This window comes from Vipera ursinii, assembly GCF_947247035.1.
Source record: "Vipera ursinii genome assembly, chromosome: 1".
Taxonomy (NCBI): domain Eukaryota; kingdom Metazoa; phylum Chordata; class Lepidosauria; order Squamata; family Viperidae; genus Vipera; species Vipera ursinii.
The window spans coordinates 119,743,909-119,767,450 of NC_139512.1; the positions used below are offsets into that span (position 1 = coordinate 119,743,909).

Consider the following 23,542-nt stretch of genomic DNA (forward strand, 5'->3'; position numbering starts at 1 on the left):
GAATCCTTCCGAGGTAGGTAAAATGAGGACCCAGATTGTTGGGGGCAATAAGCTGACTTTGTAATAATGCCACTGGGGGGGGCGAAAGCCCTAATAAGCAGGCATATACATAGAATGAAGGCTATTGCTAAGCACATTGGTTTGTGCGTTAGATTGTAAGCTGCGCTGAGTCTTCGGAGAAGGGCGGGATATAAATGGATTTTTTTAAAAAAAGACACCTCTTCTTCCTCCCAATTCCATTCTTGACCATCTCTTCCCCTTCTCCTTCCTCTCCCCCACATTTTGCTCCTCTTCCACAGACTTACTCTGGGGCAGAAAAGGGACAATTTCCTTTTGCCAAATGGTCCCATTTCTTTTTTTATCTTGGGCTCCCCTGTTACTTCAGCACGGGCCAGGGCCATGAATCGTTGGATTGTTTTCTTTCCTTTATGAACTTGGGCCGATTCCTGTCTGTGTGTGGACTTTTTAAAGGTTGCACTGCTTGGAAAAGGGTGAGGATTTGAGAAAAGGAGCCGGATAAGGAAAGAGGTGACTGAGGATGCTTGTTTTTTGTTCATTGCATTTTCTTAGCTCAGCTGTCTTGGCTTCCAGGAGAAAGTGGGAGTACTTCTAGTAGGGTTTTATTCTATAACGAAAAATAGCCATTTACTTGCCCCTTTATTCCTTTGGTGCCTTACCATGATCAAGGAGCTGCACCGGTTCTGTGGGTGGAGAAGGCTTGCTGTTAGCCTTAGCCGTTGCTGTAAGTACGCGGAACATATAGTAAATGTTTTTCTTTAGAGCCAGAATGGTGTGGCTGGTTTGATGCAAGCCTGTAGTAACAACAGTCCAGTGGCTGGATCCCAGGATCTGCTGCTGGAGAATATAGGTGACAGAGGCAGGGTCTAAGAATAGAGGAAGGAAAATGCCGGTGAGCTGTGACTTGTAAATGAGAGCATTCTGGACTAGATCACAGGACACACAACATTTCATGAGTAGGAACCTGCCACAGTCTGCAATATGGCAGTGCGTGAGAGAAACTATAAAATGCATATTCTGTATAAAGCGTTTCCCTTCCCCTAATGAGCACCCTTAGATCATTACGAACCCCAGCTTTTGGTAAAAGAAGAAGTTTATACTACAGACTATAAAGGTATGTTTAGAAATATGTAAATGCCTACTGAAATATTAGGATAGCTGAACAAGATTTCTGGTCATAAGACTTATTAGCCAGTCCTACCCATTCCTGTAACAAGCAGAACCTAAATAAATAATGGACAACAGTGTTAACTGCAGAAAAATGTATGAAATAATATAAATATTGCAAATGGACTTAATTTAGTACAGGCCACAAATTTCATAGCAAGGTAAGGAAGGCCTTCTGGATTAGTCCAATTGCTGTCTAGTGCAGAAAACTAAGGAACCACCGACAGTCCAATCCACAAAGGATTTGTCCAGTTCCCTTTTAAAACTATCTAAATATCTGATGGCAGTGAATTCCAGTTCAGCTACGCGTGATGTATAATAAGAATTGTTGGTCCTGAAACTCCCTACCGTTCAGTTTTAATGGGAGATTCTCACTTCTATCGTTATGAAAGAGGGGCAAAACTATCCATATACGTTATGCTTTTCCATGATTTTTTAAAAAATATATCTATCGTATTTCCCTTAGACACCTGTTCTCTGAGAGGGACGTCAGCCAGTTGGATCTATGGAAATAACTGAGGCATACCATCTTTGCTTGGTTATCTTGGCAAAGTTTCAGCTGGCTGGTCCTGAGGAAGTGAGTAGGGTCCACAGACAGCGAGCTTGGCCACCTGCGCTCTCTACCCGTGCTATCTTGGCTGGTCAAGGCCTTCTGAGATGTGGCATGTGGTTGGATGCAAGTGGCGGTTAACGCCTCTTTGGGAGAGGGGCTGATTCTTCACGTCTTGAAGAAAGCAGTGGTCTGCCCCCTTCTCCAGAGGCCTTTCTTTAACCCAACTGTACTGCACTTGTGTAATTTTCATCCAGTTTCCAACCTTTCCCTTTTTAGAGAAAGTTTACTCACTCCAAAGAGGAAGAAGATTTTCTGGATTCTTTTCAGTCAGGGCTCACATCAGGGTATAGTACACTGTGATAGGATATCTATGTGGATGAGTTTTGGGAACAGCGGGGTGGGAGCGGTGCACAGACCTGCTGGATCTCTCAGTGGCCTTGCTGCCTATCTCAAACCAGTGTTTCTAAGTGGTGAACCAACGTAAAAGCCATGGTATATTTTTGGATCAGCTTAGGGGGCTGGGAACGGGAAGTGCTGGCCTGGGGTCGTTCTACTTTCTCTGTAGTCATGCCCAGTTGGCTTTGGTGGTGGTGAAATATCTAGGCCTGGTGTCAACGCTGCTAACATCGAATGTTATTGCTTGACATGAGATGAAGAAGCAGCTATTTCATATGTTAGACTGGTGTATTGTTTTAGTTTAAAATTGGTGGGAGGGAAGAGTAGGAATGCACTTTGAAGGCCATTTGTCTCTCTAAAGGAAGATAAGACTTTGGCGGTTCTTCTAACGGAAGGGAAGCTGATTCTTTAAATTAATTGGAGAATACGATTAACGACAAAATTAGAAAGGTGGAGAATTGTGTTTAATTATATTGTGCAAGGGGCGGAGATTTCAGATTCCAGCTTCCTTCGAGCAAGCATTTGCCGGTGTATTAGGCTAATAAAGGACTTTTAAGGTAAACAATGCCTCAGAGTCACTTAAAAAGCCCATACCTCGGAAAGGTGACACCTGGGTTTCAACCACTGATCATTCTGTGTGTTGTTTCTTTTTGTACTTTTCCAATTAAGTAAGGCGGCAGGAACTTCATCTAAGGCAGTGCTGCTCTACATTAAAGAAGAGCAATGCTCTCTTGGCTGCCTTATATGCATTCCCAGGCCTTTTTTTGTCATAGAACGCTCAGAACGGAGGAGTTCCGGCACCTTTTTTTGGATGGAACCTTGTAGGGTAGGCAAGGCGGGTTGTATGACGTGTGAGTTCCGGCACCTTTTTCTTTTACAAAAAAAGCCCTGTGCATTCCTCTTAATCATTCTAAGCAGGGAGTTTGTGTTTTTCTGAAAGCATCCTTACACAAGGCAGACATTTTCTACTCTGATTCCCAGAATCCTTTTCCTGATCAGTCAGGGACAGTTCACATCCCATTAATATATCCAGGAAGTTTGATTTATTTTTTTCTTCCCACCAATATGTACTCCTTGGCACTTTTTTTTAACGTTGAACTGTTTTTGTTATTTTGATGTGCATTTCTCAACCTTAGAGAAATCCTTCAGACATTGTTTGCAATCCTGCTTTGATTTTATTATGCTGAATGGTTTTGTTTCCTTAGCAAACCTGACTGCTGTGCTACTCAACTTCTAATTTCAGTCCATTTCTAAGCAAATTATACAGCTACCAACATATATCCTGTCCTTGTAAGCCGTGACTGCTGCTGAATCTGAAAGGAACCCTTGGTGATGAACCTTATCAAAAGCCTTTTCTAAGTCCAAATGCACAGCATCCGTTAGATCACCCTCACCCACAAATTTCTTGAAAAGTTCACATCTAGCAAAGGCTAGATTATTCACAAGATTTTACTTTGCAGAAGGCATGGTTTTGGAGAGCAAACACCACTCACTGCTGATATGGATGTATTTGCCAATTTAATGCTGCTGAGTAATGCCCTTTCCCTATCCCTATGCAAAACTCACCTCAATGGCAGCTATCAATTAGTGGGGGACCTTTGTCACAAAGAATACCACAGATTGGGCACACAAGAGCCCAGGAACAACCACCTGTTTCCTCAGCATATTTTATGACCTGCCTCTGAAAATCCACCAGACTCTAGAACAGTAGAATCTGGGAGTAAATTTTTCCCTTTGCATCCCCGTTGTCTTCCTGTCCCTGCCTACCAATAGCTGAATCCAGCCACTTTGGCGGCTTCCATTTCAGTGTGACACCTCTGCCAGTGACAGCTGCTACGGTGGGTGGGCCATCAGGAGGTGTGGGTACCACATCTGTAAGAGACAAACATAGGGAAAGGGGGGTGGGTGGGTGAAATAGTGCTTTACTTTCTAATCAGAATTACCTTTCATCGCTCCCCCTTCATCAGCTATATCAGAATGCTATGGTTTCATTGCTGAGTCACTTCAACTATTTACTGTGCCCGTGTACTGTATATTGGGTGCTTTTCTACAAAGATGAATCGAGAAATAGAGAGCTAGGCAGAATCTCATGTGCTTTAGGAAGGTAATCTCTGCTAGGGTTACAAACCTCTGGCAGAAGGAGGAGATGTCCTCCTTTTCTCCATCTGGGAGGCATAGCCTTAAAATCAAATAGGTGTAGCCTAGCATACTGAAGGGGAAAGAAATTCAGAAGAAGGGACAGGAATTCAGACCTGAGTCGATAGAGAGCTTTGAACCAGCCAGGCAGCTTCGTCTCCAGAAAAAGAACCCCCGTGAGCACTGCCCGCTGAACTTTTATTCACCTCCAACATTACAAAAAACTCCATCCCTCTCATACAACATAGCATACATACACAGAGAGAATTTCTCAGGTGCCTCTGAGATCATACAAAAACAAGGTACTAAAAGATGTATGTGAAAGCTTTATCATAGCGTTTCCCAAACCTCCCACATGCCAGCCTGCCCATGAGCCAGGAGAGTTTGCTCTCACTGTAACTCAAGTGAAGGCCAGTTAAGGGGGGTTGGAAAAGCAGAAGGGTGAGAAACCAAATTCTTGGGAAGCCAATTCTGGCCGTTCCCACAGCATACCTGGAATGCATAAGCAGAATCTTGTCAAAAAAATAAATAGGAACCTCTTCCCATGTCCCAACTTCTTTCCTTACCCGTGACATAGAGGTGCGCATAGCAGGTAGCTTTGCCCACTCTGTTGGCAATAACACTTTTGTAAACTCCAGCATGGGCATGACTGACAGAGTTGAAGACCAAACGGTGTACATCCTTATCTGCAAAGGGGAAAGAAAGATGGAGAGGTGAAGGGGGGAAAGGAACACAGAATGAGATTATGATATTTGTAGGAGTTGGGCACAAAATTTTTTAGGAGCAGGCAGCCAACATAACAGATAGAGGTAGGAAAATACTGCTGAGGAAATAGTACAAAGACTATACAGGGCAAGCTGGCAAGAAAGGAGTATTTCCAGGGCTATTTTAAGAGCATTCTTCCTTACAAATTTGGAAGCTGAACCATAGAGTCAGGCGATAACAGAGCTGCGAGTTAAGTTACTCGGCCAGCTATCCCTCATCCAATCCTGAAGCAAGTTGCAGCAAGGAACAAACTCAAGGCAATGAATTTGGAATGCCACGAATAGGAGTAAAAAATGAATAAATAAAAAATTAAGGATACTTCCACATTCATCACCGCTTCCATTCTTCATCCCTCCAAAGTAGCTTGAACCTTACGTGCGGTCATTTTCATTGTGGCCAGTTCTTAATATTTTCAAAGCACCATTAACCAGTCAATATTCCCTCCAACTGACCAGTCAGAGAATAGCATTTGTCAGTCCTCCAACCCCCTCCCATCTGTTTTTATTTTCCGTTGTATACAGTTTGGTTTGAGTTTGGAAGTCACCAGGCAAAATGTATAAAGCTGACTAGAATTTTCCTTCCTATTAGCAGGGAATGCTGCATATGACTGAGGTGCAGCTAAGATTGAAAATCTAGACGAGTGTTTCTTAACCTTGGCAACTTGAAGATGCATGGACTTCAATTCCCAGAATTCCCCAGCACAATTTTTATATGGTGAGTGCTATGCTGGTAAAATAGTAAATTTCTATTAGGAGGAAAACCATAGCATATGCAAGATTGTGACCAACTTGGAAAGCTAGAGGACTAAATGTTAAAGAATTAATTAATCAATTAACTGATGAACTAGAAGGAAGGAAAATAGATATTTGCTATATCCGTGCAACAAGAGAAATAAGTAGGATGTAATAGATATGAATGAATTGATATGAATCTTGTAAAATGGGGCTGATGGATATATATGCAGGAAAGTTAAGCCATAGATTTAATTACGAATGAAGGAGCTAAATTATGTCAGGTGATATGAACTGATATCACCTAATGTTGGGAAGATGCATATAAAAATAGGGATTCATAGGTTGGGGATAATTGTTTGTTAAACTCCCAGTGAACAGTGATAATTAAATGTGTGCAGTATTTAGATCCACGTAGGCCAGGTTAATTTGAATCTAGCGTGGGCACCCTAACTATAATTGGATGCTCTAAAGGAGCCAGGTCTTTCACTAGGTTTACAAAGGAACCACATGGGATCAGGAACATATATTTGAATTAGGGGACTGATGACAAGATGGTGACTGCCACCACCTCTTTACTGCCTTCTAACTCAGAAGGTGACCTTGACAAGTACTCAGAGATGTGTTGAGGCTATGACAGAGGCCAATTACAAAAGTCACTGAAGGAGAACCCCAGCTCCTGAATGCTGCATACAATCTGATCCAGTGTCAGCATTTTGTCAAAGGCCACCCATGTCCATACACAATGGGATCAAGTGTCACCCTCCTCAAATTTTCCAGCAATCCCTCAAAGGGATACAACTCACTAGTTTGAGGACCAGAAGCAAGAACGTATGCAAAAATTGCAGAAGTATCAGTCCACAGGACCTACAAAATAAATGGTAATATGAAGAAAGAAGCAGCTGCTACATAAGCTTAAATGCTATTGCTATTTCTACTGCTTGTTCATTCATATCCAATCAGCTAGCAAAGAAGGAGTAGAGCTCAGGGCTAGAAGTAAACAAAAAAAAAATCTGATGGCTATTGCTGACAAAGATGGCAGAGCCCTTGGGAGGTTGCTTGCCCAAGGCCCTCCCCCAAAACCTGGAACTGACTATTTCATATAGGAATTCCCTGGTGTGCAAAAAAACCAACAACAACCCTATAGGATGGAACATACACTGTGTCATTCGACGGTCCTCAGAGCTCTCAATGCGCCGCCCATTGTGGAACCAGGTAATGGCTGGATAAGGAAGGCCAGCCACCTGACACTCCAGCCCAGCTTCTTTAGATTCCACCACATCCAGATCATGCAGAGGTCGCAAGAAGTCCGGCATGGTGAAGCGTTCAACTTCACTCTCCCCTTGTTCTGGTTCTTCGGGGATCGACGGCATCTTCTCCAGCTTGGAACTGTGAGAGAAAGGAAATCCCTCAAATGCATCCACCAATCCAGCTACTGGGCCGCTTGCATAGGTATCTTATTTATCTGTCGCTTAAATATAAATAAAAACTTTTCAGTGGTAAGATCTCTACAGCCATGGTACAGTCTACCTATGGAGGAAATGGTTCTCCATTCTGGGAGGCTTTTGAGAAGAGGCTGGATAGCCAGCTCTTATGGATATTTCAAATAGTTCCTTGCACACTGTAGAACAGGGGTGTCAAACTCAATTTCATTGAGGGCCGCATCAGCATTGTGGTTGCCCTCAGGGGGCCGGGTGGGTATGGCCAGGGTGGGCGTGGCCTACTGGGTGGGCATGGCTAGACTGTGTGTGGCCTACTGGGTGGGCGTGGCCAGTTCTACATCGTTCGCATCAAGGGTGCCTATGGGGGCCTGGGCAGGAGTGGGACAGATCTGAGGGTCTCTGGCAGAAGGAGGGTCTCTGGGCCAGGGCCAAGGCAGTGGGGGCCGTTCCCTCACTGTTTCCAGGATGGCTTCGGGGCCACATGAAACCACTTCGCAGGCCAGATCCGGCCCCCGGGCCTTGTGTTTGACATGTCTGCTGTAGAAGGTTGGACAAGAGGATCCTTGGGGTCATTTCCAACTCTGTGGCTTCAGGTACAGGTGTGATGTTCCCTTTCCCTTTTGAGCAAAGAGAAAACCACCTCCTATGGACAAGCCATAACTATGCCTCAGAGGAACAAATATGGGAAAGGCAAATATCTATTTCTAAAATACATTATATAAAGAAGAAGAAGAAGAAGAAAAAACACAGGGAAAACTGTTGCAAACATTCCCCAAGGAGAAAAAGTATGAAGAGAAAAGAAATTGAGAGACTTTTCATGGTTAATGGAAACTCAAGCAATCCCAAAGGGACTGAGTACGAGCCAAATAAATGTGGGTTATGACACTGTCGTACAGAAAATATGCTGGATCAATCCCGTCCTTTAGTTGGAGCATAAAGGCCTGGCTTTTCTCCCAACCTCTGGGTTAGATGCAGGATGTGTCCCCCGTGTGTCATTATGTGTTCTGTTGGATATATTGGTTCCCTGGTTATCACCTTTTTAAATTTGTTTTGTTTTGTTTGTTTTGTAAGTTTTAAACTTGTATGCTGTCCAGAATTACTGTGAATTGGGTGGCTTTATAAATATGATTTATCAACCAATACATTTTATCCTGTTTGACTATGTGGGGATGGGATAGGGAACATGAATCCACTGATTTATTTGGCAGTGTATGTATAAAGATATACGGAAATAAAAGAAAAACCAACCAAGTTTGGGATTATATATTAATGTATGTTAGGAGATTGATAGGAAAATCTTTAAGTGTTAAAAGATATTGATGTAATGTTGAATTCTGTACCACAGCTGTGGAATTTGACTGTTTATCAAAAACTGTGGTTATTTATTTATTTATTTATTTATTTATTTTATTAAATTTATATACCGCCCTTTCCCGAAGGACTCAGGGCGGTTTACAGGGCATTTAAAACAACCAATACAAAAGTTAAAAACAAATTAAAAAAGATTAAATCATCCCTAGAATTAAAAACCCCAGTTAAAAATTCTCAGCCTGGGCCGAAGAGCTCAAAGAGCCAGGTTTTCAGGTCCCGGCGAAATGTGCGGAGGTCGGGGGCAGTCCTAAGCTCCACGGGCAGCTGGTTCCAGAGGGCAGGCGCACCCACAGAGAAGGCCCTTCCCCTGGGTGTTATCCGCCAACAATCTTTTATCGGCAGCACCCTGAGAAGACCCTCCCTGTGGGAGCGCACTGGACGAAGGGAGGTTGATGCCGGCAGCAGGTGTTCCCTCAGATATCCCGGACCCAAGCCATTCAGGGCTTTATAGGTCATCACCAGCACCTTGAATCTCACCCGGAGGGCAACCGGAAGCCAATGCAGCTCGCGGAGTAGAGGTGTTACATGGGAGTATCGGGAAACCCCCATCACAACTCGCGCGGCCGCATTCTGCACCAGCTGAAGCCTCCGAGTGGTCCTCAAGGGCAGCCCCATGTAGAGAGCGTTGCAGTAGTCTAGACGGGAGGTCACGAGCGCATGAGTGACTGTGCGTAGGGCATCTCGGTCCAGACAGGGTCGCAACTGGCACACCAGGCGAACCTGGGCAAAAGCCCCCCTGGCCACGGCTCCTATATGATCTTCAAAATTGAGCCGTGAATCCAGGAGGATGCTGAAGTTGCGAGCCCTATCAACGGGGGGTAACACCTCACTCCCCATCGTTAAAGGTGGAATAATCTGGTTAGCCCAAGTTGCCGATACGCACAGCCACTCAGTCTTATATTGAGGTTATATTGAGCATGGAAGGGGGAAGATGGCAAAACTAATTATATTAAGAAATTGGAAAAGTGATATTATTCTAGATGTCAAGGAATGGTTGTAGGCACTGTCTCATCTGTTTTGGAAACATCAACATTTTCTACCAATCAAAGGATGCAGCAATATGTAATATAATGGCAAAAGATTTGTCGTATTTTACAGTGATATCTTGTATTGTTTATATTATTAGTGAATTCATTGCTTAACCAATGATCATCGATAAGTATAAATTATAAGACAGACTTTTTCCTGCTTAGTTTGTATCTTTAATTTTTTTTTAAGTTTGAAAGGGTTTTTTTGTATAATTATTGTTTGTTACAAAAAAAACAAAGAAAAAAACAAGCAGGTAAAATCAATGCTGGTGCTCCTCTCAAGCAACTCTTTTAAAAAAAAGGAAATTATAGTATTTTAAGATAGGAAAAAGTGGTCAGCATCTCCATATTTTCCTGGAACTATGGATAACATATAGCTAGTGAAGCTGTTTTCAATAGCCACAAGAGAGTCTTCAATTGCATTCAGTACATGGATCCTATGACATCGAAATGATTTGATTGTTGTCCACATTGGAAAGAGGAACCATAGTCAATCAAAAATATTTGTTTTTAATACAAGATAAGGAGATTGCCCAACCAGATTGATTTTTTGATTATCTGACTAAAACTTTCCATTATGCATGATACCTAGAAAACCTCGGCAGTGGCAAGGACATTCTTGGAGACAACTGATTCACTCTTCAGGGCTCTTTTTTATATTACATGTAATTGGTTCAGTTGGCCTTAATAGAAAATGTCTCTATTTTGTCTTGATAAATCTCCCTGGTCTCAAGCAGGCTAATTATAGTTGGCTGATGCATCAAACGCTCTGTGCTCTGAAGCATCTATAAAATCTGGAACTGGAAAACAGGAAGGGAATCCTCTGAGAAAGCTTGTAAAATCCACACGCAAAACTAGTTCCCACAACTTCTGTCTATCTGTCTGTCTGTCTTGGGGTTTATGTGTGCATTTAAAAGCTACACACAGTATTTTAAGGCAAGCAGCTAGGCCATGTTGAAGTCCATCTTCCAGAACTGCACATAAGGTTGTGTTAACCAGAACAGCAGCCCAATCTGGTTCCCAGATTTGAGTACAGAGTGATTCCCAAATTTAAGAACTCTGTTTTCAAGAGTTGTTATTAATTCCCTCATGGGCATGACGAGAGGGAAAAGTCCATCGTTGGTTTTATACCTGTCAACACAACAGCCTATTTTAATGCATGAGCCTTCCTATGGTTCATTGGCTAATGGAAAGGCAGAGATGGAGCAAAAATATCACTGGGTCAAAACAGAAAGCCAGTAAAACAAAGTACACTCATCTTTTACCTAAGAGGATTTAAAATAACCAAAGGGAATGAGAGCCCCATGACTGGGGATCAGGTCATAAATGCATTGGCATAACTAAGGATGCTTAGTTGACTTTCTGACAATGTCATATTCAATTGCACACAAGTTTCTAGGATTTTCCTATATCTTCATTGGATGTTTCCATAAGCAATCCCCTTTCAGCCCGTTTTCCTCCTCCTCCTCCTCCTCCTCCTCCTCCTCCACCTCCTCCTCCTCCTCCCACTCACATCTGGGAGCTAGCTGCTGGCCGCGGCTCCTCCACATACAGCTCTGCGGTGCACTCAGCTCGGCCGTGCTTGTTGCTGGCACTCACCCCGTACTGACCCTCATCCTCGGAGCTCACATGCAGGATGACCAGAGAGTGGAGTCCTCCATCTTGCTGTATACGTATGGCTTCCCCCTCTTGTACAGGCTGGCCTACATCAGACACATGACAGTCAAAGTCTGACCCAAAAGGGAGGAGGAGAAGAAACAGATGGGTACCAATTTATATGAAAGTTAAAACCTAGCATTCAGGGCCCATGGGGGAAAGATAATAAAATATAGCTCTCTAGGTCTTGGACCATAATTAAGACCATTGGCAGAATACAGCAAAAAGAATCTTCTTCTCTTTCCACAACCTTGAGGGATAAAGAGCTATATTAAACCTTATGGCATGGCAGCAACCATATTTTTTCGGCAACTACTGTCGTAGTCAGTGAGTGAACATGTTCTCATTACCAACTGGTAGATTAACAGGTGACTTACCACCCCAGAATAGGGGCCAGGCTTTGCTGAGAAATGGCTATGCCAAAAGGCCACTGCAAAGAGACATGTTAACAGTGAAGGGAAGGCTGCAAGATGTGGATAAGGATAGTATGGAGACTTGTGATCTTAGTAGATTCTGAGGGGATTCAGGCTCAATGATGTCTTTTTACTGAAGCCAGGGCATTTTTTTCTTAACAGATACATTTGATCACTAGGAGACCAAAAACTGATTTCTGATGTGGCAGCTTATTGCAAGTCTGGCTGTTCTACAGATGTTCCCACAGTCTTTTGAAAGAGAATGATAAGATTTTGGCCTCCTGCCTCTTTACCACCATGCCTGGCCCAGGTAAATGGACAACAATCCATATATATTGACACTCCCTCCATAGCCATGCTGCCTGATCTTAGAATATCTTGTAATCCAGTGTCTCTGAACTGCAGGGTGGAGACAATTACCAAAGTGGGTCCAAACGATGGTTGGTGGGGGTTCTCCACTGATCTTGCAGTCAAGCCGTGCTGTTCGTCCTTCCACCACAGCCACAGATTCCAGTTTGCGGGTGAAGAGGGGATGGCGCGAAGGCCACACTGTTAGCTTCGCACTGCAGGTCAGCTCATCTGCAAGTGAACAGTGGACAGTCAACAAAGAGTCCACAGGAATTCATCTTTTCCTTGCCTTTAAAAGCTTTGGAACCTAGCAAGACTATAGGGCAAGGAAAGCGGCTTGCTATGAAGTTGGCTTTTCCTGGTCTTGAGATATATGAGTAAGCATGGAAAGATATTAGGAGGAAAAAAAGAGCCAGTTTGGTGTAGTGCTGAAGGTGCTGGCCTAGAAACCAGGAGACAATGAGTTTTAGTCCCATATTAGGTATGAAAGCCAGCTGGGTGACTTTGGGCCAGTCACTCTCTCTCAGCTCAAATCACCTCACAGAGGTTTATTGTGGAGAAAAAGAGGAAGAGGAAGGAGTATTATGTATGTTCATCACCTTGAGTTATTTGTTAAAGATATGAAATGAACCTTTTACCCTTTCTGTACCCTTCTTAAATGTTGTTTCTTCCTCTGAATCCCAAATTCTTCTTGCAAATGGAACTCTAGAGATTGGCATTTGGCTATGGGCCCACTCTTGTATTTTAAGTTACACTTTACCTGACACACGAAGTGAATTATCTGATAAATGTTGGCATGGCAGATTGTTAGTAAGGCCAGATCAGAACTAATTTCATGGCAAACCTGCCTGGAGCGTTTCTCCCAATTCAGAGCAACTCTGCCTCCATTTCCACAGTAACAGAATCCATTCATCCAGTTGTACAGACAGGCATAAAATTTTCCAGATCCCTTCCAGCTTTCTGCATTACAGGATTTCCCCCCTCAGTCTGGGAATCAAATGTAAATAATGTGTAAATTTTCTCCCTCTAAGAATGTTATAGCTGCCACTACCAAAGCAAGCTTGTTTATTTAAATGGTTTCATAATATTAGTTTAATATGTAATCCCTAGCTGGATGTATGTATACCTGGGGTGGTCTGCATCAAAGTATAATGTTACAATAAAAATCAACCTGCTATAAAGCTGCTATATAGCTTGTCACAAGATGAAGGAACTTTGAAATACGGTTTTTAGTATTTGCCTTGTTTTCTCATGCTGTATTGCTCCAATAATCTGTGAAACATATTTGGCCAGGGGCAAAATCAGCACGGAATGTAGTATTGTTTTCAAACCATTTTGAACTTCTTATAAAATCTACAGGTGCCCTTCAGTTTGAAAAGCTCTGGATGAAATCACACCTCTGCAATACACTAAGTAGCTACACAGGAGATAAAGATTCCTAAGAGGCAATTTAGATGGTAATTTTTTTAGTATTTTGTTTTATTATTGATCTGAACTTCTGTGAGTATGTGCCATGTATCAAACTAGAAGACAAGCTTTTTCAGTGGTGACCTACATATTTATGGACACCTCTGCTTCCCAAAGGAATGTACATTTGATTCCAATCTTGTTTTCAATCCATTTAATTGTTTGGTGCATTTCATTTAGGCTGTTTAGCTAAGCTACATGTTTTATACTGCTGCTTTAGTTCATGACCTTACATAGAATGTGTGCATGTACATTTTAGTATACTTGATTGTAAGTTGCCTTATGATGATTTCGGCTTCTAAAAGGGGGAATAAAAGGTAAAGGTTCCCCCGCACATGCATGCTAGTCGTTTCCAACTCTAGGGGCCGGTGGTCATCTCCGTTTCAAAGCCGAAGAGCCAGCGCTTGTCCGAGGACGTCTCCCTGGTCATGTGGCCAGCATGACTAGACGCCAAAGGCGCACGGAACGCTGTTACCTTCCCACCAGAGTGGTCCCTATTTTTCTACTTGCATTTTTACGTGCTTTCGAAATGCTAGGTTGTCAGAAGCTGGGATGAGTAACAGGCGCTCACTCTGTTACGTGGCACTCGGGATTCGACCCGCCAAACTGCCGACCTTCAGATCGACAAGCTCAGCGTCCTAACCCACTGAGCCACCGCGTCCCTCAAAAGGGGGAATAATGGTTTTTTTAAAAAGCAGAAATAAGCAAGAGTGCAAAATCATTTCAAAATAGTGCTTTCACTCCAACATTTTCCAATGAAATAAAAAGTTGCCAGAAAAATACACTTTGAGAGCTCCTAATCAAGATGTTCTATCTACTTTTTGCTTCCCAACTGATTTACTGGCAGGAAGCAGAGATACATCATTTCCTTGACTGAGGGGAGGAAGTTGGGCGTCTTTCATATGTATATTTGTTTTTAGCTAGATTTGGGCATGGGAGCATTGGAAGACCAAAATACAGTCAGCACAAACTGTAGATTCTGATAATAGCAGCAACTGATTGGTCTTGGCTATTTTTTTTTAAATCCCAGGGTTGTGAACTAGAATGGGAAGGAGTGTGGAAGGAGGAGACAGCAAGCTACTTTCACATTAAGAAAACGATAGATGTGATCCTGGAATCACTAAGACTTAAGCACAGCTCAAAAGGGACACTGTTTTACCTTCAGTGTAAGCCAGTTAACTACTAAAGTCAAATGATTCCTTGTACAAATATGAGCTCAGGAATTTAGTCTCAGAAATAATCATCTAAACATCAATTAATAAATTTAGTTCTGGCTAGGGGAATCATTTTACAGTACTTTTCTCTTTTTTCAGTTTAACCCCTTTTTTCATTTTGTAAACAAATGTCAAGGACTACCTGTATCACAAAGATGGGGCTTTCCAGCTGTGACTAAACTGTGGCCAGCTCCAATTCCCCACCCTTGCAGCACAAGCTTTCATAATGTCCCCTGTCTACATCCGTTAAACCACAGGTCAAATACTGTAAGCTAAGAAGGATGGAATTATATGCTCCAGCATGACTGGAGGGGATTTGGTTCTTTACCAGCCCACCCGCTGATTGAGCTTCTCTCTTTTCCCACGCTCACAAGCTGCTTCTCCTCTCCAGCCCTTGCTACTTATTATTGGCATTCCAAAGCTGATGTTTGTATCTGTGGGTGTGTTTTAGACCATCACTATTGCCACCTGGGAGTAAGTTTGCTATTTGACAGAAACGGGAGAGAAACAAACCAGCCTGGCATGCTCTTATGCTTTTATAATGGGAATTTGAAGTGGAAAATCATCATCGACACTTTTTAAAAATAAAATTAAAAAACAACATTGGTTTATCAGACAGATGGAAAAGACAGGTTTAGTGACTAGATGAGAAGTTAACAGCTCAACCCCCAAGTGTTCCATTTATGGCTTATTTTAGGGACAGGATTAATATCTCAAAGTTGCAGGGTTCTTGGGGTTTTGCTTAGTATGTTATGTGAACACAGTCGCCGATTTGTAAACTATGATTTGTGACTCACAAGAATTATGCATTGAAGAGGCACAACCTCAGTTACCTTTATTGTGTGAACCCAGTCAATGATTGCTTAACAAATTGTGATTAAGTCAGTTTGCCTTAGTTCAGCGTGTGAACCCAGATCCTTTCTCCTGTCTTGACCTCTGTTTCTACAGCATTTCCACCCTCCTTACCTTTAGCTGTGCTTAACTTGCATGTGTAGATACCACTATCATCTTCATGCACAGAGGTAAGCAGCAGCTTGCACTTGCGCCCGTCAAAATGCATCTTGCACTGGAGCAGGGCAGGCTGCAGAAGGCGCCCCCGCCACAGCCAGTCCACATCTACATCCGGTGGGCCAGAAACCAGGCATTCGAAGATCGCTGCATCCCCAGCCCCCACCACCACGTCCTGCAGCGGGGTCAGCACTGCCAGGGAGTGTGTCTCAGGGTGCACTGGGAAGAAGGAGGGAACAGGAAGAGGAAATGGAAAAAGAGAGAAAGAGATGCGTCTCTGAGCAATGGAACAAAACAATGGGACAGGATGCAAAGGATAAGGTGTGGAAAGCATGCAGTGGGTATTTTATGGTTAAATTAAATTGCCATGTTGCTACAATCTTGTTGATCTGCGAAGTTGGATTACACTACCCTAGCTGGCAACTGTTACACACTGCTCTCATAAAGAAGTTAAATGCAAATCTGAATTTCAGAATTACTCTCTGGCCTCAGGTGCAGATAACTCACTTGCCACATTTCCAGGAATTCTGAATGTCTGTTCCTCAATACCATAAGGGAGACAGACATTTATGATCCTGCATTCTTCCAAGGCATGGAAAACAACTGTCATTCCCCCGCTTTGTGGATGACCTTAGATGTTCAAAATGCAAAGGAGCAGGAAGCATGTACAACCTGGCAGGCCCTTTCCTTCCTACATCCTAAATATCAAAGCTACCATTCCATTCTGTGGTTGGATGGAAAAATCCAACCATCATATAGGATTCCTGCAACCTCATCCAATAACTAAGTCTACCTCACAGAAGGAAAATGTTATCAGCGTTCCAGTGAAGCCTTTTCTGAGCGAAGAGGGAACAACTAACTTACAAATTTCAAAACTGCAAGATTTAGAGCAAAACAGAGCAACATTTTACCTGTGTATGTACTCTATTTTCAATATCTCAGTTAAATGCTATAAGCAAGGCTTGTTTTTCCCTTTCTAAAAATGTACAGATTGTTCAGCTGTGGAAAAGCAGCAGAGTTATTTATTTAGATCAATATCTCTACCCCACACTTCAGATGCAAACAGACCAGTTAGAATGGTTTTCTCCCAGTATAGCTGGCAACTCATTAAACACTGCAACAAAACATGGAGACAAAGCAATCATAATCCCAAGGCAAACTCAATCTGAATGGGAAATCATGATGAGGTATGGAGAACACAAGAGCATGATATGGAGTAAGAGAGGGACACGGGGAGAAGGGAAACAAGGATCTATGCTAAGAACAAACCACACAGTACTTTTACCAAACAAACAGACTTTATTTCATCTACAAAAAAAAAAGGATTCTCTATAGCCCAGTTCCTGTGAGATACTACCAGAGTGGGAGCAGAATGATGGGAAGAGACAGCATCCTTGGCCTCCACTGAAGATATCTGGAGACCAAAGTCTAGTGGCCTCCCATTATTTCCAAAACCCCTTTCCATTCTACATAGTACTGGGCAAAAGGGTCTTTCCTGGTCACTTTTACGTTCCCCAGAGGTCGTGGTTGGATCAAGATGCTGAACTAAGTGACCTTCTAACTGAGGGGCCTTGGAGCCGAGGCATAGCAATGTCCAGATGTGGCCCGTTCATTTCAAAGCTACCTCATTTCAATGTGTTGGCTCCATGGATGAGCAGAAGCCTCTTGACAGACCAGCAAGGAGAGGACAAGCTAGCATTCTGCTCTAAGCCCCCAGGAAGAAGAGTGGGCAAAGGCAGAGGAGGCAAGGAGACACGGACACATGAAGAAAACAGCACCACACACTGGCCATAGTGTAGGCCAGACAGCAGCGAAGGGCCAGCATGGGCACTGTGCACCATCAGCACCTGGGTGGGAAATGCCTGTTACGCAGGCATGCTGACCACTTCTGAGATTCTGTGCCTAGCACAGACCCTATGGAGATCCATCTGGAAAAAAAGCTCCCTGCCCAAACACTAAGGAGGTGCCACAGATCAGTTCAGCTCATGTAGCCATAGGGAGCTCAGAACTGCTCAAAGGGAGTCCCCCCAACTACTTTCCCACCCGCTGTGTCCCATTCCCCTAGCTGCAACCAAGCTCTGCATCCAAGGTGAGTCTCAGCGCTGGCCATCCAGAAGCCAAGCCTTGCCAGCCTGGTTTGTTCAGTCGTGCCGGGAGTAGAGGCAACTGCCCAGGTTGTCTGGCTAGAGTGGCTCAGGGGCCAGGAGTACCTTAGCTCACTCTCCCTGTACAGACAAAAACACAGTCAGCAAGCGAAGGATTAGTGTAGCATGATGGACATAAAACAAAGCACAGACAAATTCATACATGCTCAGTCTAAGCAAAAGATGTTCACCAAAGCACAAATACATTTGTAGATACTGGCCGACAAAAGCAAATGCGTCAACACAAAGCAGTTGCACACATAAAACTCTCACACCTATCTCATAGTATCATCTTCTTCATAAAAAATCAACCCCAAACTCAAGCTGGGCAAAACAGCAGATTCCCCTATTGCTAGCTTGGAAAACATGTCGTTTAGAAACTTTCTGCAGATGCAAATAGCGGGCCCAGTAAGCACTTTAGTTCAGATATTTGTAAGAGAGCCTGCTTCTATTCCCCCAAGAGTGATGCAATGAATCAGAGCAATGGGCTGTTACTCAGCAAAAGAAGACAGCAAGAAAACAGGTTAAAATAGAGCAGGGAAATCCTCAAAGGGCAGCAGTTAATTTAATGTAGGAACAGTTTCTACTTATTTATATTTCTATCCCACATTTTTCATTTGGTTAACAACTCCAAAATGGAGATAGTGCGAACACACCAAATTTTCTTAATTGCTAGAAGAGTGCAGATCCAGCTCCTTTCTTGTTACACTGCTGTGGATCAGAGCTAAACCAAATATAGGATCGGGCAACTGAACCAACCTTTTTTTTTACTAGAAGCGATGAGAAAAGACAGGCCTATGGTAGCTATGCATCATCCATTCCACCCCATTTGGGGCTCCTGGCTCCCTTGCCGGATGAAGATGATGCTTTATGAGGAGGACGGAAACATACTTAAGCACCTGATTCCTAAGGAGTATTAACTGGAAGGAAGGAGGCAAACCTGACATCCATCTCAGAAATGAATAAATAAATAAGTTGAACAGGGGGAAAAAAATCCTGCTTAAGTCGTGGGAAAATATGATGGGGATATGAGGTCAGGCAGATTATTATGTACACTACTTCCTTTTTGCAAATGGAGCTCACTGATGTAGAAGGCATTATCAAAAGAGTCAATTAAAACGGGGAGACTATGAGTTCTAATCCTGCTTTATGCTTGAAGCCATTTGATGACTTGGGATCATTTACTCTCTCTTAACTCTAAGAAGCAAGCAATGACAAACTATTCCTGAAATCTTGCCAATAAAACTGCAGGGGCTATCTAGGCAGTTGCCAGAAGTCAAAATCTGACTCGAAGGCACACACCCAAATGTTACATTACATGTGTAACAAATATAGAAATTGACCTCTGAATTAAGTAATTCTTGCTTTAAATTTCCCTGTTGGTAGCGAGCACAAACTCTTATGGAAAAAAGAAGAAGCTAGTACCTCTTAGACCTCCAAGTGCAATATGAGGATGATCCTGAGCATTCTTCAAGGCTGTTGTGAAATTTGCCAAAAGCTATTTTATCAAAGACCCTGAATATTCAAAACTGTTTTATAAAATGCAATTACTTTTGTTACTCCTGAGTGTTTTCTTGTTTTCATGTGTTCCCCATCCTTGCCCTCAAGATGGCTTTAGTCCAGGGGTATCCAACCTTGGCAACTTTTAAGACTTGTGGACTTCAACTCCCAGAATTCCTCAGCCAGCCAGGCTGGCTGAGGAATTCTGGGAGTTGAAGTCCACAAGTCTTAAAGTTGCCAAGGTTGGGGAGCTCTGCTTTAGTCAAGGGCCACGAAGCAGCTACTGGTGGCTAGAGAGATAGTACCAGGATTATGAACAAACTGCAAGCATGTTCACATTGGGGGAGCAGGATGGTTGATGAGTGGAAGAAAGAAGCAGACATGCAGGTGGGATCTCTGAGATCATCACATGACTGGCAAAGCATTACTGTAATTCTCATGCTCGGGAGTTCCCAAAGATACCTTGTATATCAAGCTTGGCTTCACACTGTTTGGTGCCATATTCATTTATGGCCTTGCAGGCATAATAGCCGGCATCTGTGCATTCCACCATGCGGATATGGAGGCAGAATGATCCATCCTCTTCTTCCACAGCAGAAATGCGCCGTCCGTATTTTACCGGATGCCTGTTCTTCAACCTAGAGTTCAGAACAGAGAGTCTGAAAGCTTGCAGCGCTTAACATCACCCAACTTCAAGAGATAATTCACATACTTGCTTCTCCATCACTGCATACCCAGAAGAATAACTGCATATTTTGGTTCTGCCATTATCCCTGTTTTGTTAAATTTTGTTCTTATACTTCATTCAGGGCAATTCAAGCCAGAAGACTAAATGTTCATTTCTTTCTATTTCTTCTAGCCAACTTAATATATATCAGAGCTGAGACCACTATTTTAAAAAACAGGGTTAGGGTACCATTTGTGCCCCTTCTGGTAGCAGTCCAGTTTACTGCATCTCACAAACACAGAGCAAAAGAGAAGGACCTCATTATGCTTCCCTTATAAGCAACAATGGAAAAGTGATGGTTTTGGCTTCTTTGATAGGGTGAAGGGGGGAAGAAAGCAGATCAGATACCTGCATTTCTGCTTTTGCTGGTAGTGGAAATGCAACAAATTTGAATGCTAAAATGACTTTTTTGTGGCATTTTAGCACCACTGCTGAATGTTACTGGCAACAGGGATCCAAGATTACACTTTCTCAGGTTTATTCCTGTTCTAAAGTTACTCCAAATCTTTTTTTCCTTTTGCATTTCCAGCACACAGAGATAAATTAACCTTTCCCATTGTGAATTAGTGCCTTCTGGGAATGAAAAACCAATAACACAATTCTACAAGCCTTTTAAAATATCACTTCAGCTGACACATTATAGAACGGTTAATTAGTTGTGAAACACTGATGGATAGGTTGGGAGGGGGGAAAAAAAGTATAAAGCCTTGCTTGGCTAAATGCCTGAAGGCAGCTGTTGTTTTGCAGGACTGGAGATACTCCCATCGCTGCCATCTTATCCATTAAGAAGGGTGTCTGGAAGACAGGACAGGAATGCCTTTAAAATCATACTGAAACATATGACCCACTTACCAGTGCACAATAGGTTTGGGCTCTCCTTGCACCCGAATGCGCAGGACCACATCTTGTCCTTCCAGTACCGTCTGGTCATTTAGTGCTATCTGGAAAAGAGAGCACCCAAGATCATGACAATTGACAAAGGGAGTTCAAAAACTTCCTCCCTCCCATCCTTCTGGTGGAATATAAGAGGCTACAGCTTGTTTCTTGCCGCATGCAGCAAACAGACCCAGATTCTACTCTACTCACCATCCAAAGTATTGCTTACAGCCTTACACCCTTGGATGATTATTATCCAAGTAGGTCAAAGCTGCTGGCTTCTTCTCTGTGCTCTCATGCCATTTTCTAACCTCACCTCAAAACATGGTGCAGCCTTGAAGTTAACGTCTGCATGTGCTGCGGTCAGGCCACTCTCAGAGCGGGGTTGAACTTTCATAACAGGATGGTGCTGAGGGGTGACCGACTCGGGGAACTCTTCCAAGGGGCTCAGGTACTCTTCATCCGAGGTGACAGGGCTGATGACTTCACGGCGGGGCATCAATCGGCTGTGGATCTCTGGGGGAGCTGGACAAAATCAGAAGAATGTAACAGTACAGATTGGGCAGAGCCCAGCAAAATAGGAGAAAACAAAGAGAGCCCAAACTAATAGCAGGCAACTGAGTCAGCCACATATAACAAGCAAAAACCGACTTCTTAAATGATATCCCACAGTATTATTCTCCCCCATCCCATAGTTCTGAGAATTAAGATATCTTCCTGCCTTATTTTATCTTATAATTTAATTTAACTGTATCTCATGATTTATGATTATTGTATTTTAGGATTACGATCATGATTTATGCACCGGAGACAAAATTCCTTGTGTGTCCAAACACACTCGGTCAATAAAGAATTCTATTCTAAAGAATTCTATTACTAAAACAGCATGCTTGGGAATGCAAATAAAGCAAATGAGGGACTATTTGCCTGCCTGGACTCTTTTTGAAGTAACAAAAGTAATAATGTTTCCACACAAAAACAGGAATTCATCATATCAAGGATGGTTACTTGCTTATATCATCATTAATGATTAATCAGAAAGGGCAAATCTCTTCCTCTTTGTTAAAGAAGTACTACCCTTCACAAAGCTTTCCTCACTACTCAGTTAATGCTCCCCACTTTGTCAGAAAATTATACCAGGGTGAAATTTGCTGCACCTATTGCTGATCTATATCTTGTCACTACTGCTTCTGTCTCAAGGCACTTACAATCACCTGACTTCCCTCCATGAATAAAGGATTTTGCATACTGTGAGCCTATTGTACGGCAATGCTAGAATAAGGAGGGAAATACTATTGAGCTTCAATACAGCTAAAGACAGCTTAAGGTTGTCTCATTCATGAAATCTGGATTTCAAAAGAGTTTCAAGGGGGCATGCCAAGAAAAAAAATATGTTGCTAGGGAACGTTTATGCCTTTCTTCAGTGCATGTGGGGAAAGCCCATAGTCATACATACGAACAGGTTCTTCAAAATTGTATTTTTCTTCAACCATAAGAAAATTAAGGCATAATCTGCTCAGGTCTCATGCAGTGTCTTATTATATAAAAAGTAAAATTGTGTGTCCTCCATAGTTCCCTACTTTACTCTGTGGGATACAACTATATTATTCACTCTTCCCACATGAATTTCCCTACTTGACTATTTACCAGAGAGTTGTAATTGAGAGAAAGTCAGGAAGGCAGCCACAGTATACTGTTACAATCCCTCTTAACACAAACATTGGCCCGAAGAGCCTAGGCTAGACTGGCTTTGTTGCTTTTACTCTGTCCCTTTCCCAGGATGTTAGCTGTCTATTTTTTTTTTACCTCTATTCAAGCCCCATGGCAATTGTTCCCTTTCTTTCCTTTGAACTATTCCATTGGGTTTTAAGGATCAGTTGAGTATGCTGTAAGAAAAATGCCCATCTTCAAGCATCCCCACAGGCTACAGAACTCAGCTACAGAACTGTAGCTACTGCTACAGAAAACATTATCTCAACAAGACTATTTTCATTTCTATTAAAAGAAGTCTACTGGTTGATGTGAAGCAGAACAACAAAATCAGAAATGTTATACAATATGCAATCCTCCCAGGCCTGGATGTTTCATAGTTGAGATTGCTCACCTGTTGAAATGCTACCTCACTGGAAAAGTAATCTTATCACATATGTACAAAATTATATTTCAGATAAAAAGCGAAAGCTAAACGGCCTCTCCTAAATATACCAGTATTTCACAAACAGGGTTTTGCTAGACAATGGCAGTACATTTAAACATGTCATTTCCTCCATCTAGATCCTTAAGTGATTACTGTAACATTTCCTAGTAAGACCTTCGTCTGAAGTGATGAAGACCTTATGCAGACTTCATACACATCACTTCAAATTTATCAATTCATTTTTTGTAAACAAATTCACACTCTCGTCCAATTACTGACAGTTCAGAATACTAGTTAACAACCAGGAAGTCTCTTTAACAAGTCAAACTTCCTCAATCAGACCTAATTTGGTCAGCAGATGTGAGGACTACCAAGTATTGGGAAAAAGACCAATGTCCTAAATTCTTCGAAGCAATGTATTCGGGGAAGTGCACAATACTATCAT

At 42.6% G+C, this 23,542-nt stretch overlaps 1 protein-coding gene across 1 annotated transcript in view; it reads right to left on the reverse strand.

The window, feature by feature from the left end:
- SPEG (striated muscle enriched protein kinase) overlaps positions 1-23,542 on the reverse strand; it is a 149,103-nt gene that overhangs the window by 44,630 nt on the left and 80,931 nt on the right. Inside the window, exons 7-16 of the mRNA XM_083348568.1 lie at positions 21,277-21,485; positions 20,937-21,025; positions 19,820-19,995; positions 15,672-15,932; positions 12,097-12,255; positions 11,121-11,310; positions 6,926-7,155; positions 4,837-4,956; positions 3,902-4,006; positions 678-884 (exon numbers count right to left, since the gene is read on the reverse strand). Of these exons, the coding sequence (XP_083204694.1) occupies positions 678-884; positions 3,902-4,006; positions 4,837-4,956; positions 6,926-7,155; positions 11,121-11,310; positions 12,097-12,255; positions 15,672-15,932; positions 19,820-19,995; positions 20,937-21,025; positions 21,277-21,485 (1,746 nt within the window). The remainder of the gene's footprint in view (positions 1-677; positions 885-3,901; positions 4,007-4,836; positions 4,957-6,925; positions 7,156-11,120; positions 11,311-12,096; positions 12,256-15,671; positions 15,933-19,819; positions 19,996-20,936; positions 21,026-21,276; positions 21,486-23,542) is intronic.